Raw genomic sequence first — 18047 nt, 5'->3', positions numbered from 1 at the left:
GAGCAAACTAGTTAGTCCAATTATTTGTGTTGGGCAATTCAACCACCAAAATCATTTAGGAAAAAGGTGTAAGCCTAATTCCCTTTCAAGCACAGGGAGAAGTACGGCTTCTTCGAGACCACCAACGGATGCTGCAGGACATCTTCTTTGTCTAGCAGCACCAAGGGAGGAGTATGGCTTCTCCATCTAGCAGCACGTCTTCGACAGCTACCAGTACCAATCCACACGTGGGAGAGAAGACGTGGAGCCGTGCGGAGCCAGATTTCAGGGCTCCGGCTCCCAACGTGAAAACATGCTCCCGCTCTGTATATGGAGCCGTTTTTAAGACGTCGTTTGGGAGGGATCCGGCAAGGAGCCAGAGCTAGAGCTGACTAGAAGCACTCCCAAACAGGCACTAAACTTTAATCCTAGAATTAATGGAACCAAACATGACCTAAACGTTAGTCCATGAACTAAACTTTAGTTCTAAAACCAATGGAACCAAACACGGTCTAAAACTTAAATTGTAACTGGAATTGTTTTTGTTAAACTTGTTTTAAAAGGGCTGAGATGCTCTAGAAGAGGAGACATTCAGGAGTCGATGACTTGTCAAACTGACTTCAAAGCTAGTCTGCTCTTCTCTTCTGTTTTGACTGTTGTTTCGTTGGGTGGATTGGTCTAATAGACTTGTTTTTTTTGGCTTGCGTGGGCTCAATACTTCATATCTCCTAAATTATTTTTATGGGCCATCTGCAAAACTATAGATTCTATTGGACAGTGACCCATCTCTATCCCTATTCATCACCTAAACTAGCCTGTTGTCCATACTTTGCTACGGATCCGTACTTTGCTACGAGTTTTATAAATCATATAAATAGATATTAAGATATTTATTTAAATATAATTATTGTTCATTTCTAAATACAAAGGTATGTGTGGTATAGTGGTTAGCTCCAGATTTCTGGAGCAGTGGGCGTGGGTTCGAGTGCTCGGTCTGCACTATTTTTTGATATAATTATTCTTTATTTATAAACATTAAGGTATGTGTGGTCTGGAGTGCTGGACATGTGGTCCATAGGGTAGTAAATGAGAGAGCGTTGTGTGGGGCCCACAGGACACGACCCCAAGGCGAGGCGCGTGGGGCGGGTACAGAGTGTCAGCGCCGACGAATGACATTTAGATATATTTTGTGATGGTGGCATTAGAGCACAAATGAAGTCCTAAATTTTTAAATATAGAACTCAAGTCATAAAAATTGTCTCCAACAAGAGTCCTAATTTGCTATTTTTTGTCAAATAGATTAAGAACTAGGTGGTTGGGGTCTTAAATATAGTACTCATCGACCTGGGTCCTATCTTTCCATTTTCCTCTAAACCAACCGATGGAAACTGTTGTTGAAGTAAAAAAAAAAGACGCCAAGATTTTGACGACAAGGATAAAAACCAGAAAACAATTTATACATTGTTAGAGTTAAAAAATTATTTGAGCCCTAAACATTTTAAACAAGGTCCTATTTTAAGTTTTAGGGCTCTTGTTTAGACTTATGGTTGGAGATGCTCTTATATGATATGATAGCTTTGGTATTGTGATGAAATACAATAGACGCGGAATAGTGAATGGACCCTTTTCATGTTTCACTCATGGATCCGGTGCTGGTTGCTTTGGGTAATTGGGCTCACGTGAACTTCGGCCCGAGTTTCTACAGAGCCCAGGCGGAGGTAGGCCCAGTAGAGTATTCTGGGCAATTGGAGATCAAAACAGCCCAACCACATCACTGCCTGGTGCGGTGGTGCCTGCACTGGAACTCTGGGACTGGAAGCTTCCGCAGTACCGCCCCACTCAAATCTCTCGACACCTGTCCTCTCGGCGTGATCTCGCTCACTCGTGGGCTCGTGGCGACAACTGGGCGACCGACGCCGATGCCAATTGCCAAGTGCCCTGGTCTTGATCGGTCTCTTCGCCAGGTCTTCGCCTCCAGGCCTTAGTCGGGCCCTTCGCCGGCGACGAGCACCGCCAGGCATGCACACCACATGCTCTCCCATTCCTGCTGCGCGGAATTGAGTTCGCTAACCCTAACCTACACTATTTGGCTGTATTCGTATCTGATTTATAATTACAAGTGTATACATGTATTATTCCTACTAACCTACAGTCTCTCTTGCAAACATTATTGAATGTATATGTGTACACCCATGCCCTTTACCAGGTCCGCCTCTGGCTGTAAGTGTAAGTGTGTGATGTTTTGCTTGCCTGAACATGTTCTGATTTGGTTTCTAGGGTCATCTGCTCGTTGCATGATAATCCTGTATTTTGGTCACATAAACGAGTTTGCTATCTATTTCTAGCTTATCTATAACTCCATAGTCAGGCTGATCAAGCTTTACAATCACTGAGTTGCGTGACCGAGTGGATCTTGCTGTGTGCTTTTAGAAGCTTGGAAGTAACAATGAGTATTCTTATTCAGACTTTATGCCTTGCATAGTTTTTGTTTAGCTGCAATGGATCCTGAAAATCTGGCATTGATGTCATAGTATAATAATCTTGCTGAAATCATAGGATCATCGCTTCCACAGGCATTGTTTTACGAAGTAATTTGCCCAAACTCAGAACATTGTTTGAACTGTGGCTCTGCCCTTGTTTGCAACATGAGTACCATCCTTATCCAGCCATTATGACTTGTAGAAATGTTTTTCCAACATAAGTACCATTATGTACACTTCCGACGGTGCATTGGCTGGACAATAAATTTATGATCATTATGAATTTTACTTTCTCTGGTCATACCTGTCATACTCTCTATGAATCTCACATTTTCTTACTGAAACAACAACAGCAATAACATGATACACTGCTATGAAAATTGTATAGCTGTAATATCTATAGCCTTACGGTGGAACGGGTGGATGCATAATTTACGGTTCAATTTGTCAAAGTCGGTAGTGGCCAGTGGGCACAAAAAGAAGCACACATGATTATTGCATGATTCAATACTTGCCTGTTTCTTGATGCATGCACATGGATGGGTATAATCATGCAATCTTTCATGTGCAATTGTGCAGGTGACACCGCATAACATCAATTTATTTTGGGAAAAAAGTTGCAGTGATGAATCATAAATGGTTCACAGGGATGATCCGCTGTTGCTATGTGTGTTCATAGGTACACCCGGTAAGTCTAAATTGATTTCTTTCCTCTTGACGTGCTCACTGAAGAAAAAAAGATCTATTATACATAATTATTAGTCTTGATCCGTTTAATTATCTGTTTGTAGTTGGGCCATTTTATCTGGACTTACAGTTATTTCCTACTTCTCACCTAAGCTAGCTTTTAATGGAAGTGCTAAGTTTACTTCATTGGGAAGATGAAGAGGTGATTCTATCCAATAAAAGGGGTTGCAGAGATCTGTAAATCAAAAATATTTTTATAATATGGTTCCCACACAGACACTGTAAGGGCTTGTTTGGTAAGGGGATTGGAGTGGATTAAGTGGGAAATGAACTAATTTTCCCCGTAATCCCTTCCATTCCAAACAAGCCCTAACTGTTTGGAGGAGGGGGAATATACATAAAATATTGGGAGGACTAGTTAAATTGATTAGGCACCTCATTCTGTTACTTTGCTTCCAACTATTGTGAATCCATGTTATTTTTCAGACCTTTTATAATCCTGTACAGTTAGTCTTTATATCATATATCAGTTAAGAGACACCTCTTCAAAGTGAGTGTATCGTGATCATTCATGTCAATTAGATACTTTCCTCAACCTCCTGTTTACTTCTCTTACTTGGGCCCCATCAATCTCCCTTCTGAGTTCTGACCCTTTGAACACACTACAACTGCAATTGGTAGGTGGTGCTAACCTTTCTGTGGTGACTTCTTCATTGTGTGTGCTCTCTAAAATTGGCAGGAATGCCTCTTTCTTAACTCTATTTCACCTCACTGTTTTTTTAAAATTTGACAACTAAATCTGGATAAGAAGTGATACTCAAGTATTTATTGTCACTTTGCTTCTATTTGAGCTCCTTCAATTATTTGCTGCAAGTCTTTTGCTCACTAAATCATGCATAATGCAAACGATGTTAACAAGTCTGACCCATTGACACCTGCTACCTTGCACAACTCTTAACATTCTATTCTTGTTGACACTTTGCTTCTACTTTGACTTTGAGTGCCTTGAATCATCTGCTGCAAGTCTTCTTTTGGTCAATAAATCATGCATGATGCGAACGGTGTTAAGAGGTCTTACCCATTGACACGTGCCACCTTGCTTTGATGACAGCCAACTGCTAAAGCAACATATACTACACTGCAAAAGTTGATACCTGCAGAGGATAAATAATACTGCTCCACTCAAACATATCTCTATGTGATGCCATACTAATATGAAATTTCTTTTTATGTTGATTTTGATCTTGTGCTTGCTTTATATATGTGTCTTTATTCATTTGTTCCTTGTAATTCTATTTTACCTCCTCTGTAACAAAGTGCCATTGGATGTGTTGAAAGTCATGTTATTGACAATAATATGGTGCATATCATCTCAATAGGTTTATATGTTCACTTCTGTTTGTTCACTCAGTGCTACATAAGATGCTGCACTAAATCACATACATACTCGTGGATTTGCTTTTAGCTGGAAAGGAGACTTTTCATTTTCCCCATTTAGAATGATGTTAGGGTCATTCGTCATCCTTTACTCATCTGATGATTGTGCAGCTAAATAGCTTATACTTGAAGAAGGGCTAGATTGAAGTACTACTCAAATGTTCAATCACGATTATGTATTTATGTGCAAGATCATATAAGTTCAATATATGAATTTCCTTTGCATATGTAAGAAAAACACTGTTTGAATCATGATGCACTATAGATAGAATCACTGAGTATTGTACTAATTTTTCACGGTTGATTTCATTTTACTTTCATTCCTTTCCAACTCAACTATTAACATAACAGAATTAGCAATTCAGTGGAGTGAATTATGCTGGAAAGAAGAGGGCCTTTTTTCATGTCTTTTTGAAGTAGTTTAACACTATTCCGTTATTAGTTCCACACTGATATTTTTCATGGTCTAATTCACTAAAGGTTTTGGCATAATATTGTTTAAGAAAGCGATCCAAAGGTGTTCATCCACTTTTGGATAGTTTTGTCCTTAAAGTATAACATTTTTCCATAGTATACCATATTCATCTGATGCAAACTTATTTAATGCCAGGTTGCGCTCTACTTTTCATAGAATATGATCAGTTGCAACAGGGAACAGGCGTTGAGGGCCAGGGAAATTGCTCTAAAGAAGATAGAAAGCAAAGATTTTTTTGGTGCCCAGAAGACTGTGCTTAAAGCTCAAAAGCTTTTTCCAGAGCTGGAGAATGTGTCTCAGCTGTTAACCATCTGCAGTGTGCACTGTGCAGCAGAGTTAAGGGTGAATGGAGAGATGGACTTCTATGGAGTCCTTCAAGTGGAGGAAGGTGCTGATGAAGCCTTGATAAAAAAGCAGTACCGCAAGCTCGCAGTTTCACTTCACCCTGATAAAAATTGTTTTGTGGGTGCTGAGGCAGCTTTCAAGTTGATTGCTGAAGCTTATTCTGTACTATGTGATCCTGCAAAGCGAAATGATTATGACCTGAAAAGGAGCAATGTATTTAGAAATGTGCCAAAGCTAGCCAAACAGCAACCATCAAAGTGGACTAATTCACATAGACAGAGCATGCCTGGATTTAGAGAAACATTTTGGACTGTATGCCCAAATTGTCGGATCCAATACCAGTACTACAGCAGTATCCTGAACATCATGGTCCACTGTCTGAACTGTAAAAGGAGTTTTATTGCATACAGGCTGAATCAACAGCCCATGGCCACTTCATCAAGTGTACCCAACAACTCCCAAGTTCCTGCAAACATGTTTGTGAATAAACAGCGCGACACTCCCAATCAACAAGGTCACTCTGTGAAGCCTTCATGTGTCGGTAGAGGCACCAATGTCAAGCCAAATGGTTACCAAGACCTTGTTCACATGTTTCGAAATCAACAACATCGCGTTCACAGTCAAAATGGTCATCCTGTGAAGCCTTCTGCAGGAAGAGACACAGATGCAAAGCTGAGAATGAATGTGGCCCACCGTGATGAATACATGAAAGGGAAAGGTAATGACCCGGAGATGTCGAGGGGGAAATTTCAATTTTCAACGCTGAATGAAGATAAATTTTCTGTCCCAATGGGAAATGGGGACATGCAAGGAAGGTCATCAATTTCAGCTCTTGCTGATCCAAACATTATTGACACACAGAAATCAGTTCAGGAAGATGCGTCTGCAGTGCCAGATGCTATGGATCTGCTTGGCTCTGCAAGGCCTTCTGCAGGTTGGAAAACATATGGAGATTCAAGGATAAATGTTGCAGGTAAAAAATTGATGCTAGATCATGTTGATCTAAGTATTATTGGCAGAAGAAACTTGCAAAGACAAGATGCATCTACAGTGCCTTCTAGTGCCGGATCCTCTGGTACCCAACAGTCAGTTAAGAGGAAAACATATGCTGATGGCAATATTTGCCTAAACACGGATACCAACAAGAGACCAATGAAGAATAAATGTCCATCTGATGTTAACATGAGTTGTAAACAAGTATGTGATGATGGTGTCACCAATGCTGGCATACAATTAGATCCACTTCATTTGTCCAGCAATGTAGACACCCACCACAAGCCAAAAGTTACTGATCATCATGCAAATATCAAGGAAAAAGCTACTGAAACTGATAGTGATAAGGACAATATCATGGAAGAAGCTCCTCAAACTGTTAGTGAAAAGAAGCCTTCCTACTCTGAGTGTGTCACCTTACCTGATCTAGATTTCTTCAATTTTGAGAAGGTTAAGGATATCAATGTGTTTGAAGTTGGTCAGATATGGGCCCTCTATGATAACCTTGATGGCATGCCAAGATATTATGCTCGTATAAAGCATTTTGATGCCTCGAACTTCGAAATACATTCAACTTGGCTGGAGTATGTTGCAATGGATGAAGATGAGAAGTGGACTGATGAAGAACTGCCTACTGCTTGTGGAAACTTTCGCCTTGGAAAAGGAACCGATATATTAGAAAAGGAAATGTTTTCTCACATTGCTACTTGGACGAAAGGTAAAAAGAGGAAGTCGTATGTCATATATCCTAACAAGGGTGAGGTATGGGCTCTTTACAAGGGGTGGAGCATGGAATGGTGCTCAGATGCAGATAATCATAGATCATATGAGTATGAGGTTGTGGAAGTCGTGTCAAGTATGTCAGCCAATGGTGGCGCGACCGTTGTCCCACTGGTCAGGATTAACGGATTTGTTAGTTTATTTGCAACAGCTAAGGACAAACCTTCATTTGTGATACCATCAAGTGAGCTGCTCCGGTTTTCTCACAGCATTCCTTTTTATAGGACTAAAGGAAATGAAAAGGTTGGTGTTCCAAGAGGATTTCTGGAACTGGACAATGCATGTCTCCCTGCTGACCTGGATGCAGCATTCCCTTCTCTTACTCTTGATTCTTACATGTCTCTCGGCAAGAACGAAAGCAGCACATTTGTTGATGTGACCACTGACAATACAAGTTGTAGGATGGATCTGGGAGATGATCAAATTGCTCAAAAAGAGAATGACCACCCAATATCTACAGACAATCCCAAAGATATGTGCCCGGAACAAAATACACCCTTAAAGGAAACCACTAATTATGCCAAAGAGTCTGGTGATTGCTCTCTTCAAAGCAGCCTCTCCCCCATCATATACACATATCCTGATTCTGATTTCCACAGATTTGAAGAAAATCGCTCCTGCGAGAAGTTTGAACGTGGACAAGTATGGGCCCTGTACAACAACATTGATAAACTCCCCAAGTTCTATGCCTGGGTAAGAAAAGTCAGGGAAGAGCCGTTTAGAGTCGAGGTGATCTGGCTCGAGGCCTGCCCCGAACAGGACCAGGAGAAACAGTGGCTGGAGCAGGACATACCCATCAGCTGCGGGACATTCAAGATCCGAAAATGGAGAGCCGAGTACGGCACAAACGACACCTTCTCTCATCAAGTAAATGCCAGAGAAACCGGCGCAAAGTGGGCGCTCGAAATCCTCCCGCAGGTCGGCGACATCTGGGCCGTCTACATGAACTGGGCACCTGACTGGGTCCCGTGCGGTGCTGACGCCTGCGAGTTCGCTATCTGCGAGGTCGTCGAGCGCACCGCTGAAGCTAGCACAAAGCTCGCCTTCCTGGCCCAAGTCGGCGGCTACCGGTCCGTGTTCAGGCCTGACGAGCAGAGGGGAGTGTTGGAGGTGCCTGCCACGGAGAGGACGAGGTTCTCCCACCAGATACCTTATTTCCGGCTGGCGGGAGAGGGAGGTGGTGGGCTCCGTGGCTTCTACGAGCTTGACCCTGCTTCCGTCCCCGACGCCTTCCTGTATGGGGACACCTGATGATGTGGACTGGCAGACGGTGAAGCAGGTTTCCTAGATGGTTGAACCGAACCCTGAGTCTGGGTAGCATTATGTCTCAAGTGTTAGGCTGTCACTTTATGTCTCACTGGAACCGTGCGGATGTAGATACGGAGGTGCCTGGGGTGGGTGGGTTATCGTCCTGTACACACTGTGGAAAAGGTCTGTTGTGCTGGTTACAGAGCATGGCTACCGATCAAGTTAATTCTGGATTACCAGGGTCACGACAATGTTTAACGTTAGCTTATGATATACTAGTGCGGAGGTGGAGCTGTACCCCGCACCACTTGCACCGTGGAGGCGTGGACTATGCTTTTACCATGCAATTTTGGAGCTGAAACCTGGACAACTCAAGTTTAATACTGCTATATGTATGGAGTCGTCTGTTACCTGGACAGTTGGAAATATGGCCTTTGAATGCTGTCTGTGTCCCTGTCGTTGGTAGCATGCACTGGTGAGTGACTACCCTTGTTATGTTACCTAGCCTGGATGGAAATTTACATTCGCTCCACAGGATGGTTTGCTGCCCGTGTTAGCTTATTCTGGAATCCAGTCTGTGCTCGTCAGAAGGAATGCATATAAAGGGTTCATGATATAGACAATAGGCCTTCAAAGACCTCATCAGAAGGAAGAAACTAGGGTTGAAGGCTTCCATCTAAAAGGTTCATGATGCTCAAAAGGATGGATGAATTGGTTTCTCTAAAAATTCTTGATATAATTAATAATTAAGTCATAATTGCAAGTCTAACTTCACATGAGTGTGTTCCGATGTGTCCTTTGGGTCTCTAAAGTGCATCTAGCCACTAGTTGGAGTGGTGTGTATTATCTCTTAAGTCGTCTTAACAATTGTGTGGCGTGAGTGAGAGAGAAATTAACCGTTTGGTTGCGGGACAGCCAGGACAGGAACATCCCCTATCGTTCTCTCTCGTCCCTCCAATTTTGAGGGACCATAGGGGACAACACTGGATAGTTCTGTCCCAACCCTTGACTCAGAACCAAACAACCTAATTTGAGGGATCGTTCCATCCCATCCCGTCCTATCATTGTAACCAAACGCACCCTAAAGGGCGGTGAGGGAGGGAGGTCGTTGGTTCGATGGACTCACCCGGGAGACCGGGAGGTGTATCAGTTCAGAGAGAAGACATAATATGCTATGTAGGTGAGCTAGGTTCCATCTCTCTCTTTTTATAGTGTACTATGATATTGGGATGATCTAGTCCAGAGCCTATTTTTAGAGTCGGACCTTCTAAATGGCTCACCTTTATAAATGGCCCTCATCTGTAGAGGCTCTTAATTGATTATTATAGAATACTTTCTTCGTTACAATTTATAATTTATAATTCATTTGATTTTTACCTCGTATTTGTTAGACTGTCTTGTCTTATTAAAAAACATAATTATTATTAATTTTTACTGTGATATTATTTATTATATAATATATTTTTTAATTATATAATATACTTTAGATATGGTTTAAATTTTTTTTATTTTTTTTGAAAAAAATAAGACGAGACAGTTAAACTTGGTAAACAAAAGTCAAACGAAATATAAATTAAAATAGATGGAATACTATTTTTTGGTAGCGCCATTGTAAATGGGTTATTCGTCTTGTAGGAAACGGGTGACGCCTAAGAGGGGGTGAATTAGGACTTCTAAAACTTTTACTAAACTAGGCCACAATTAAATCTCTAGAGCAAAATCTATGCAAATAATCAAAACTAGAATGCGTAAACTAGGTTTTGTCTAAGTGTTGTTATCTCTACAGCAAAGGCTAAGTTTCAATCTACACTAAATAAGTATGATTACAAGATTGAAACTTAAATGCTTAATATAAATGCGGAATGTAAAGAGCTATGTAGAGAAGCAAACTCTCGTGGATGACGCCGGTATTTTTACCGAGGTATCCGGAACCGCGCAAGGTCCCGACTAATCCTCGTTGGTGCCCCTACGCAAAGGGAAGCCCACGCGAGGGCCAAGCACCTCGGTCGAGTAACTCCGTAGAGAGCCGCGGGCCTTCTCCACGCGCAAGTGGTGCTCCGCTTCCGGCTCCTCTCGGACGCTCCCCGTCGTCTCCACTATCGAGCTTCCGGCCGAAACGCCGCGGGTCTCGTTCCCTCCGGTACACGGTGGCGGCCGTGACACAAACGCGGTTGTCACGGTCTCGCAAGACTCTCGCCCCACTCGGTACAATTACAACGACTCACGCAAGAGCCGAGGGGTTGTGTGGTTTTACAAAACTCACTCAACTAACTAGGGTTCACCTAGAGCAAGCGCTAAAGCGGTCTAACTAACCTAAGCACTTCGCAAAGCACCTACGCTAATCACCGAGTGATTCTATTAAGCACTTGGGTGTTTGAGCTCTTGGAAATATGCACTATATGCCTTGGTATGTTGCTTGGGCTCTCACACTTGAGAATGGCCGGTTGGGGTGGTATTTATAGCCTCCACACCCCTAACTAGCCGTTGGACAGAAAGCAGCAGCTTTCTGTCGTTGGGTGCACCGGACAGTCCGGTGCACCACCGGACACTGAACAGTAGATGTCCGGTGCACGCCACGTCAGCCGACCGTTGGCGCCTGTAGCAGTCGACCGTTGGATCCGACCGTTGCCGTCTGCCCGTTGGCACACCGGACAGTCCGGTGCTACAGCCAGAGAGCGCCTGTCTGCGGCCTCTCTGCGCAGACTGTCCGGTGCCTCACCGGACAGTCCGGTGCACACCGGACACCAATGTCCGGTGCGCCACCAGGCGCTGGCTGACAGCCTTTATCTTGGATTTCTTCGCTGATTTCTTCGGGCTTCTTTGTTCTTGAGTATTGGACTCCTATGCATCTTTTTATGTCTTCTTTTGAGGTGTTGCATCCTCATTGCCTTGGTCCAATTCTCTTTGCATCCTGTGAACTACAAACACAAACACTAGAAAACTTATTAGTTCACGGATTGTGTTGTTCATCAAACACCAAAACTCAATTAACCAAAAGGCCCGGGGTCCATTTTCCTTACAATCTCCCCCTTTTTGGTGATTGATGACAACACAACCAAAGCAAGCAAATAATACAAATATTTGAGTGAAAATATGCAATCTACTTGCTGAGATGCAAGATTGTCCCCACAATGTGATATTATGGACTTAAGCCTCCCCCTAACTCCATAATTCACTTACTTCCTATTTTTGGACCAAATAACCAAAACCACTTAAAAAGTCATTTGTAGATATAAAATTTTAAATTGGTGGTGTTTGGTGTTTGATATAGTTTTCATTGCTTTGGTCCCTAAACTTCTCCCCCTTTGGCATCAACCACCGAAAAGGAAGACATTAAAAGCATGTAGGAAGTAAATAGAAGCTTGCCCTCAACAAGAAATGTATCAAATGATATCACTAGAAGAATATTAAATTAAGCCATGAATGATACCACTTGAAGGAGTCCTTAAAAGATTACTCCCCCTAAATGAGTTGTCTCATTTAGAAAGAGTTTTTCTCCCCCTTTAGAGATGAAGAAATACTCCCCCTGACAGAGATCCTCTACTTAGGAAAAAACATGTGAAAATTAGAAGTGCAAGACATGATTTGAAAAGACTAACTTCCCTTATGCATAGGTAACAGAATATGAGTTAACTACTTATGCATTTTTAGCAACATGGAAGCATATGATATGAAATATAGTCTAATCAAATATTGGAGAAGACATGTAAATGATACTGAATGTAGTCTCAAAAGATACCAATTGAAGATCAATGGCGAGCTTGAGAGACATGAGAGTTCTTGGAGATTTTGCAGTGGAAGATTGTTGTCTTTCTCCGGGGACTTCATTTTCCTTACAATGAGACTATCACATGAAATAGACTTGAAAAGGTGTTAGTCTCAAAGTGTTGGATTATAGAGTAACCTCCCCCTAAAAGTGTGCATACAAGTTTTGAATACTTGTAGGAGACATGCACTTTGATTTGATATCAAGAGGGGTAAATTATCCATAATCCTAACTTTGGCACATATAAGTTAAATGATACAACTTGTAGAAATCAAAATTTTTAATTGATGCATCATTTACTATGGAGTGATATAGAAGCTATGTGCCGTGCTTAAATAAACATTTTAAGCCATGTAGGTTTGCTTAAGTATATGAATTAAGACCAAGCAATCCTACCATATGATTTACCTAGTATGCATGATTTTAAACAAAAGTACATAACAAATGTAATACTAGGCAAGAAAGGTAAACTAGATAAAAGATAAATAGATACGCATATCTAAAAACGAGAAATATAATAAAACTAGTTACCTAAGTCATGGGTGGGAAATTTGGGTCCAAAATTTTCACTAACCCACTTGGCAATAAACTTGATCCAATATGATGTATCTCATGATATACATCCCAATTTGCCAAGTCTCCAAATTTCCCGCAGACCTTCGGTCCACTCACTTCCCTTTCGGGATCCAAACCTTCTTGGTGCTTTTCATGGTTGAAATTATCTCCTTTGGCACCCAGATGCGTTTGGCCCCCTTTCCTTTGTTGGCTTGCTTGTTGGCCTTGATTGCTATCATCTTTCCGTTCTTTTTCTTCTTGATCAAATATGGTGTAGCATCCTTTTTGTTCACCTTTTTGATGTAGGAGTTGGAGATTTTGCTTGATGGCTTTTGCTTGAGCTTTTGCCTTTGTTTATCCCCGGTCATCGCCTTGCATTGAAAAGACTTGTGGCCTTCCTTGTGGCATAGCCTACAAATCACAATTTCTCCCTCTACAGGCTTGTTCACTCCCGCAGTGGTGTTATCCTGTGGAGGTCGGATTTGTTTGGCCTTGCCTTTCTTGTCATACAAAGCCTTCCCAAGACGAGCCACTTCTTGCTTCAATTGTTCATTTTCCTTTGCAACCTCGTCCGAACATGTCTCTACAACAATATTCTCAACAACGACTTGGTTGCAGGGGTTAGAATCATCAATTAAATCAAAGCAGGAAGTAGAAGCATATTTCTTAATTATTTCAGGTATTTCAACTAAAGATGCTGCTGGGGTGCTACCAATGTTTTCTAGCTTAGTAGTTAGCTCATTATTGTGTATGCTAAGAATTTCCATTTTCTCTAGCAAATTTTCAATAGCTTCTTGGGAGCTAGCTAACTTAGCCTTAAGTTTTTCATTCTTTTTAATAAGGCTGTCATCGGTAGCAGTGGATGGAGCACTAGATTCTAATAGCTCAATTTTAGTTGATAGCTCACTATTTAAGTTTGCAAAAGTTTCAAATTTTTCTAGCAAACCTTTGTAATCATTTTGAGAGCTAACCAACTTATTTTTCAAAGTTTTAAGTTGAGCTTTTTGCTTACTGCAAATATCCTGGAAAAAATTAACGGCTTCCGCAAGCTCTTTTAGAGAGGCCTTTCCCTCACCTTCATCATCACTACTACTTTCATCACTAGAGGATGGAATGCTTTTGTTACCTCTTGCCATAAGGCATTTGTGTGATGACCGTGATGATCGTGACGAGGACCGGTGGATGCGCGTCCTTGGAGGTTCATCTTCACTTGAAGAATCATCCCAAGTTCTAACACTTGTTAGCGCCTTGCCTTTGCTCCTCTCCTTTTTGGGTTTGGCCATATTTGGACAGTTGTCCCTGAAGTGGCCCCTCTCCCCACATGCGAAGCATCCTCTCTTTCTTTGCTTTTTCCTGTCAATGTTAAAGAGAAGATCCTCGACCTGCAGGGGCACACCCATTAGATTAATCTTGCGGATCATCCTCATTACCTTTCCGACGCGTCGGATTGTTTCTTCGTCCTCGGAGGATGATGAGCATGGTTGATTATCTTCATCATCATCACTTTCTTCTTCTTCTTCCTCTTCTTCGCTTGAGGAACTTGGAGTGGGAGCCTTCTTTTTGCCCTTCCTTTCATCACATGCAAAAGCATATGGTCTTGAGGAAGCTGGCTCCTCTCCCCGACTCATTTTTCGCGACATCTCAAAAGCCGCGATTTTCCCAATCACGATGGTCGGGGTCATGTTGCTCAAGTCCTCCATGTTGTGAAGGATGGTGATGATGCTCCCATATCTTTGTTGTGGTAGCAGGGAGATAATCTTCCTCACAATGTCCGCATCACCTAGCTTATTAATGCCAATAGAGTTGAGCTCATTGATTATTAGATTCAAACGAGAATACATGTCTCTAACAAGCTCATCATCTTTCATGGCAAAAGAATTATACTCATTTAAGACTAGGCAATGTTTTTGCTCACGGACATTGGATGTGCCGTCATGGAGCTCGTGCAATTTTAGCCAAATCTCATTAGCAGTTTTCAAGGTAAATACTTGATTAAAAATATCCATGCTAAGAGATTCATACAAGCAATTTTTGGCTCTAGCATTTAAATGAATTTCTTTTTCCTCACTCGTGGTGGGTTTCTCGGAATTCTTGATGGGTTTCATCCCGTCACGAGTGACTCTCCAAACACCTAGATCAACGGCCTCTAGGTAACAAGCCATTCTAGCACTATAATAAGGGAAATTAGTGTCGTCGAAGTGTGGTGGCCTATGGGTATCCATCCCTTCCTCTAAAAAGTGTCGGCTCTTTTAGCGGTGAAGCTAAAGCGTTTCAAATGAGCCAAACCGGGCCTCTGATACCAATTGTAGGAAACGGGTGACGCCTAAGAGGGGGGGTGAATTAGGACTTCTAAAACTTTTACTAAACTAGGCCACAATTAAATCCCTAGAGCAAAACCTATGCAAATAATCAAAACTAGAATGCGTAAACTAGGTTTTGTCTAAGTGTTGCTATCTCTACAGCAAAGGCTAAGTTTCAATCTACACTAAATAAGTATGATTACAAGATTGAAACTTAAATGCTTAATATAAATGCGGAATGTAAAGAGCTAAGTAGAGAAGCAAACTCTCGTGGATGACGCCGGTATTTTTACCGAGGTATCCGGAACCGCGCAAGGTCCCGACTAATCCTCGTTGGTGCCCCTACGCAAAGGGAAGCCCACGCGAGGGCCAAGCACCTCGGTCGAGTAACTCCGTAGAGAGCCGCGGGCCTTCTCCACGCGCAAGTGGTGCTCCGCTTCCGGCTCCTCTCGGACGCTCCCCGCCGTCTCCACTATCGAGCTTCCGGCCGAAACGCCGCGGGTCTCGTTCCCTCCGGTACACGGTGGCGGCCGTGACACAAACGCGGTTGTCACGGTCTCGCAAGACTCTCGCCCCACTCGGTACAATTACAACGACTCACGCAAGAGCCGAGGGGTTGTGTGGTTTTACAAAACTCACTCAACTAACTAGGGTTCACCTAGAGCAAGCGCTAAAGCGGTCTAACTAACCTAAGCACTTCGCAAAGCACCTACGCTAATCACCGAGTGATTCTATTAAGCACTTGGGTGTTTGAGCTCTTGGAAATATGCACTATATGCCTTGGTATGTTGCTTGGGCTCTCACACTTGAGAATGGCCGGTTGGGGTGGTATTTATAGCCTCCACACCCCCAACTAGTCGTTGGACAGAAAGCAGCAGCTTTCTGTCGTTGGGTGCACCGGACAGTCCGGTGCACCACCGGACAGTCCGGTGCACGCCACGTCAGCCGACCGTTGGCGCCTGTAGCAGTCGACCGTTGGATCCGACCGTTGCCGTCTGCCCGTTGGCACACCGGACAGTCCGGTGCACACCGGACAGTCCGGTGCTACAGCCAGAGAGCGCCTGTCTGCGGCCTCTCTGTGCAGACTGTCCGGTGCCTCACCGGACAGTCCGGTGCACACCGGACACCAATGTCCGGTGCGCCACCAGACGCTGGCTGACAGCCTTTATCTTGGATTTCTTCGCTGATTTCTTCGGGCTTCTTTGTTCTTGAGTATTGGACTCCTATGCATCTTTTTATGTCTTCTTTTGAGGTGTTGCATCCTCATTGCCTTGGTCCAATTCTCTTTGCATCCTGTGAACTACAAACACAAACACTAGAAAACTTATTAGTTCACGGATTGTGTTGTTCATCAAACACCAAAACTCAATTAACCAAAAGGCCCGGGGTCCATTTTCTTTACACGTCTCTAGACACCACTATGTATTTTTTAAGATGGGATGTTTTTATCTTCGCCTCAAAAATCAAGACTAATAATCAAGACTAGTACCCCTGTTCCAAATTAAAATTTGTTTTAAACTTTTAATGAACTCATACAATAATTGATGTATTTGTTTTGTATATATGTCTAGATTCATCACCATGCATTTGAATATAAAAACCAAGAGCTAAAATAAATACTAAAATAATCAAGACTAGTACCCATGTTCCAAATTAAAATCCGTTTTAAACTTTTAATGGACTCATACAAGAATTGATGTATGTGCTTTGTATATATGTCTAGATTCATCACCATGCATTTAAATATAAAAATCAAGAGCTAAAATAAAATATTAATTTGGAACGGAGAAAGTATATTTGTATGCTCGCCTTATTAATAAAATCATCTGTCCTCCAAAATCGATTATATAGTAGTGTATGGACAGGCATCCGAACCAACACTTAGGGCTAGTTTGGGAGCCACAAAACTGGAGGGGGTTAGAGGAGCTAAAATCCACTCATTATTCAAAATTATATAAGGAGATGATTTTAACCCCTTTAGTGCCCGTTCGATTAGCTGGGATTAAGACCTGAAACTATTCCTGCTCATCAGTTTTAATATAAATAAAACTAACATTCCACGTGAAACAGTTCCAAAGGATTTGTTCCGAATAAAACGAACAACTCCTTAATCTCCTCCGGTTTTTGGACTCCCGAACTAGCCCTTAGTTGTTTTTTTTTTGTCGTTGTATTTGTCCCCCCCCCCTCCCTTATAGTTGGTCAATCCCCTGGAATCATCTAGGTTTCAGCTTGTTCTTAACATGATCCATGGCTCTCTTGCTCTCGTTCGTTCAAAAAAGAAGAAGACAAAATGGTGATGTGGTTTCACATTCAATATCAGGCTGATTGGATGGGTGCTCGTCCATGTATAGACTAGCGCCGCCCTGGTCAGCCAGATACGATAGTTTTGAGTGTATGAGTGGATGCAAGTTAATAGCATCAAAATGACTTATTTTATATCCACACATACAGGCTGTGACTCCCATATATAAGCAACCAAACATAATCTCAAATAAAGTAAACGCATGTGATGATCCAAAATGAGATGGTACGGGTAACCAATCAGACGGTATATGATCCGGGTCATGCATCTGATCCTCACTGTCAGGACAAAGATTTCGACATTCTTTGAAGAACATATTCCGTTCAGCCAGCAGCTGGGGTAGGGATTACTTGTGCAGTGTGGTAAGCCCCTTGTGCGAAAACTATGAACGACATGGAAACTAGCTAGAGTTCTTTCTGTATTTGTAAAGCCTTCGAGGGTGTGCATGTCAGACGTGCTAAATGGCTGTACGTACGTTTTCCATATCCATGGCTGGGCTGAAGCCTTGTGTCTGAAAACTTGTCTACTGTCGGTGTGTATCGGAGAGCCTCTTCTTCTTTGTTTAGGCTAGCTGATGCCTTCAGTGCTGAAAAGCATGCAAGTCTTGTAAAACAAAAAAAGAGACCGGCCGGCACATCTTACAAAAAGAGCGGCATATATATATGCACTCAAGAACAAGTTGCACAGCACGGCAGGCACA

General features: G+C 42.4%; 1 protein-coding gene across 2 annotated transcripts; it reads left to right on the top strand.

Moving 5' to 3' along the window:
• Nucleotides 1-1758: 1758 nt before the first annotated feature.
• On the top strand, nt 1759-9203 carry LOC103654523 (uncharacterized). 2 transcript variants are annotated; one of them, XM_008681352.3, is made up of 3 exons: nt 1759-1996; nt 3039-3147; nt 5194-9203. In XM_008681352.3, exon 3 carries the CDS (start codon nt 5218-5220, stop codon nt 8425-8427), a length of 3210 nt encoding a protein of 1069 aa, XP_008679574.1. In that variant the 5' UTR covers nt 1759-1996; nt 3039-3147; nt 5194-5217; the 3' UTR covers nt 8428-9203. The 2 variants fall into 2 exon arrangements, with proteins under 2 accessions (XP_008679574.1, XP_020408405.1); XM_020552816.2 differs by having other exon boundaries at nt 1768-3147.
• Nucleotides 9204-18047: the final 8844 nt, after the last annotated feature.

The sequence above is a fragment of the Zea mays genome, chromosome 4 (assembly GCF_902167145.1).
Source record: "Zea mays cultivar B73 chromosome 4, Zm-B73-REFERENCE-NAM-5.0, whole genome shotgun sequence".
NCBI lineage: Eukaryota > Viridiplantae > Streptophyta > Magnoliopsida > Poales > Poaceae > Zea > Zea mays.
Note: the sequence above shows the minus strand (reverse complement) of the source record. Positions and strands in the feature narration are given on the sequence as shown.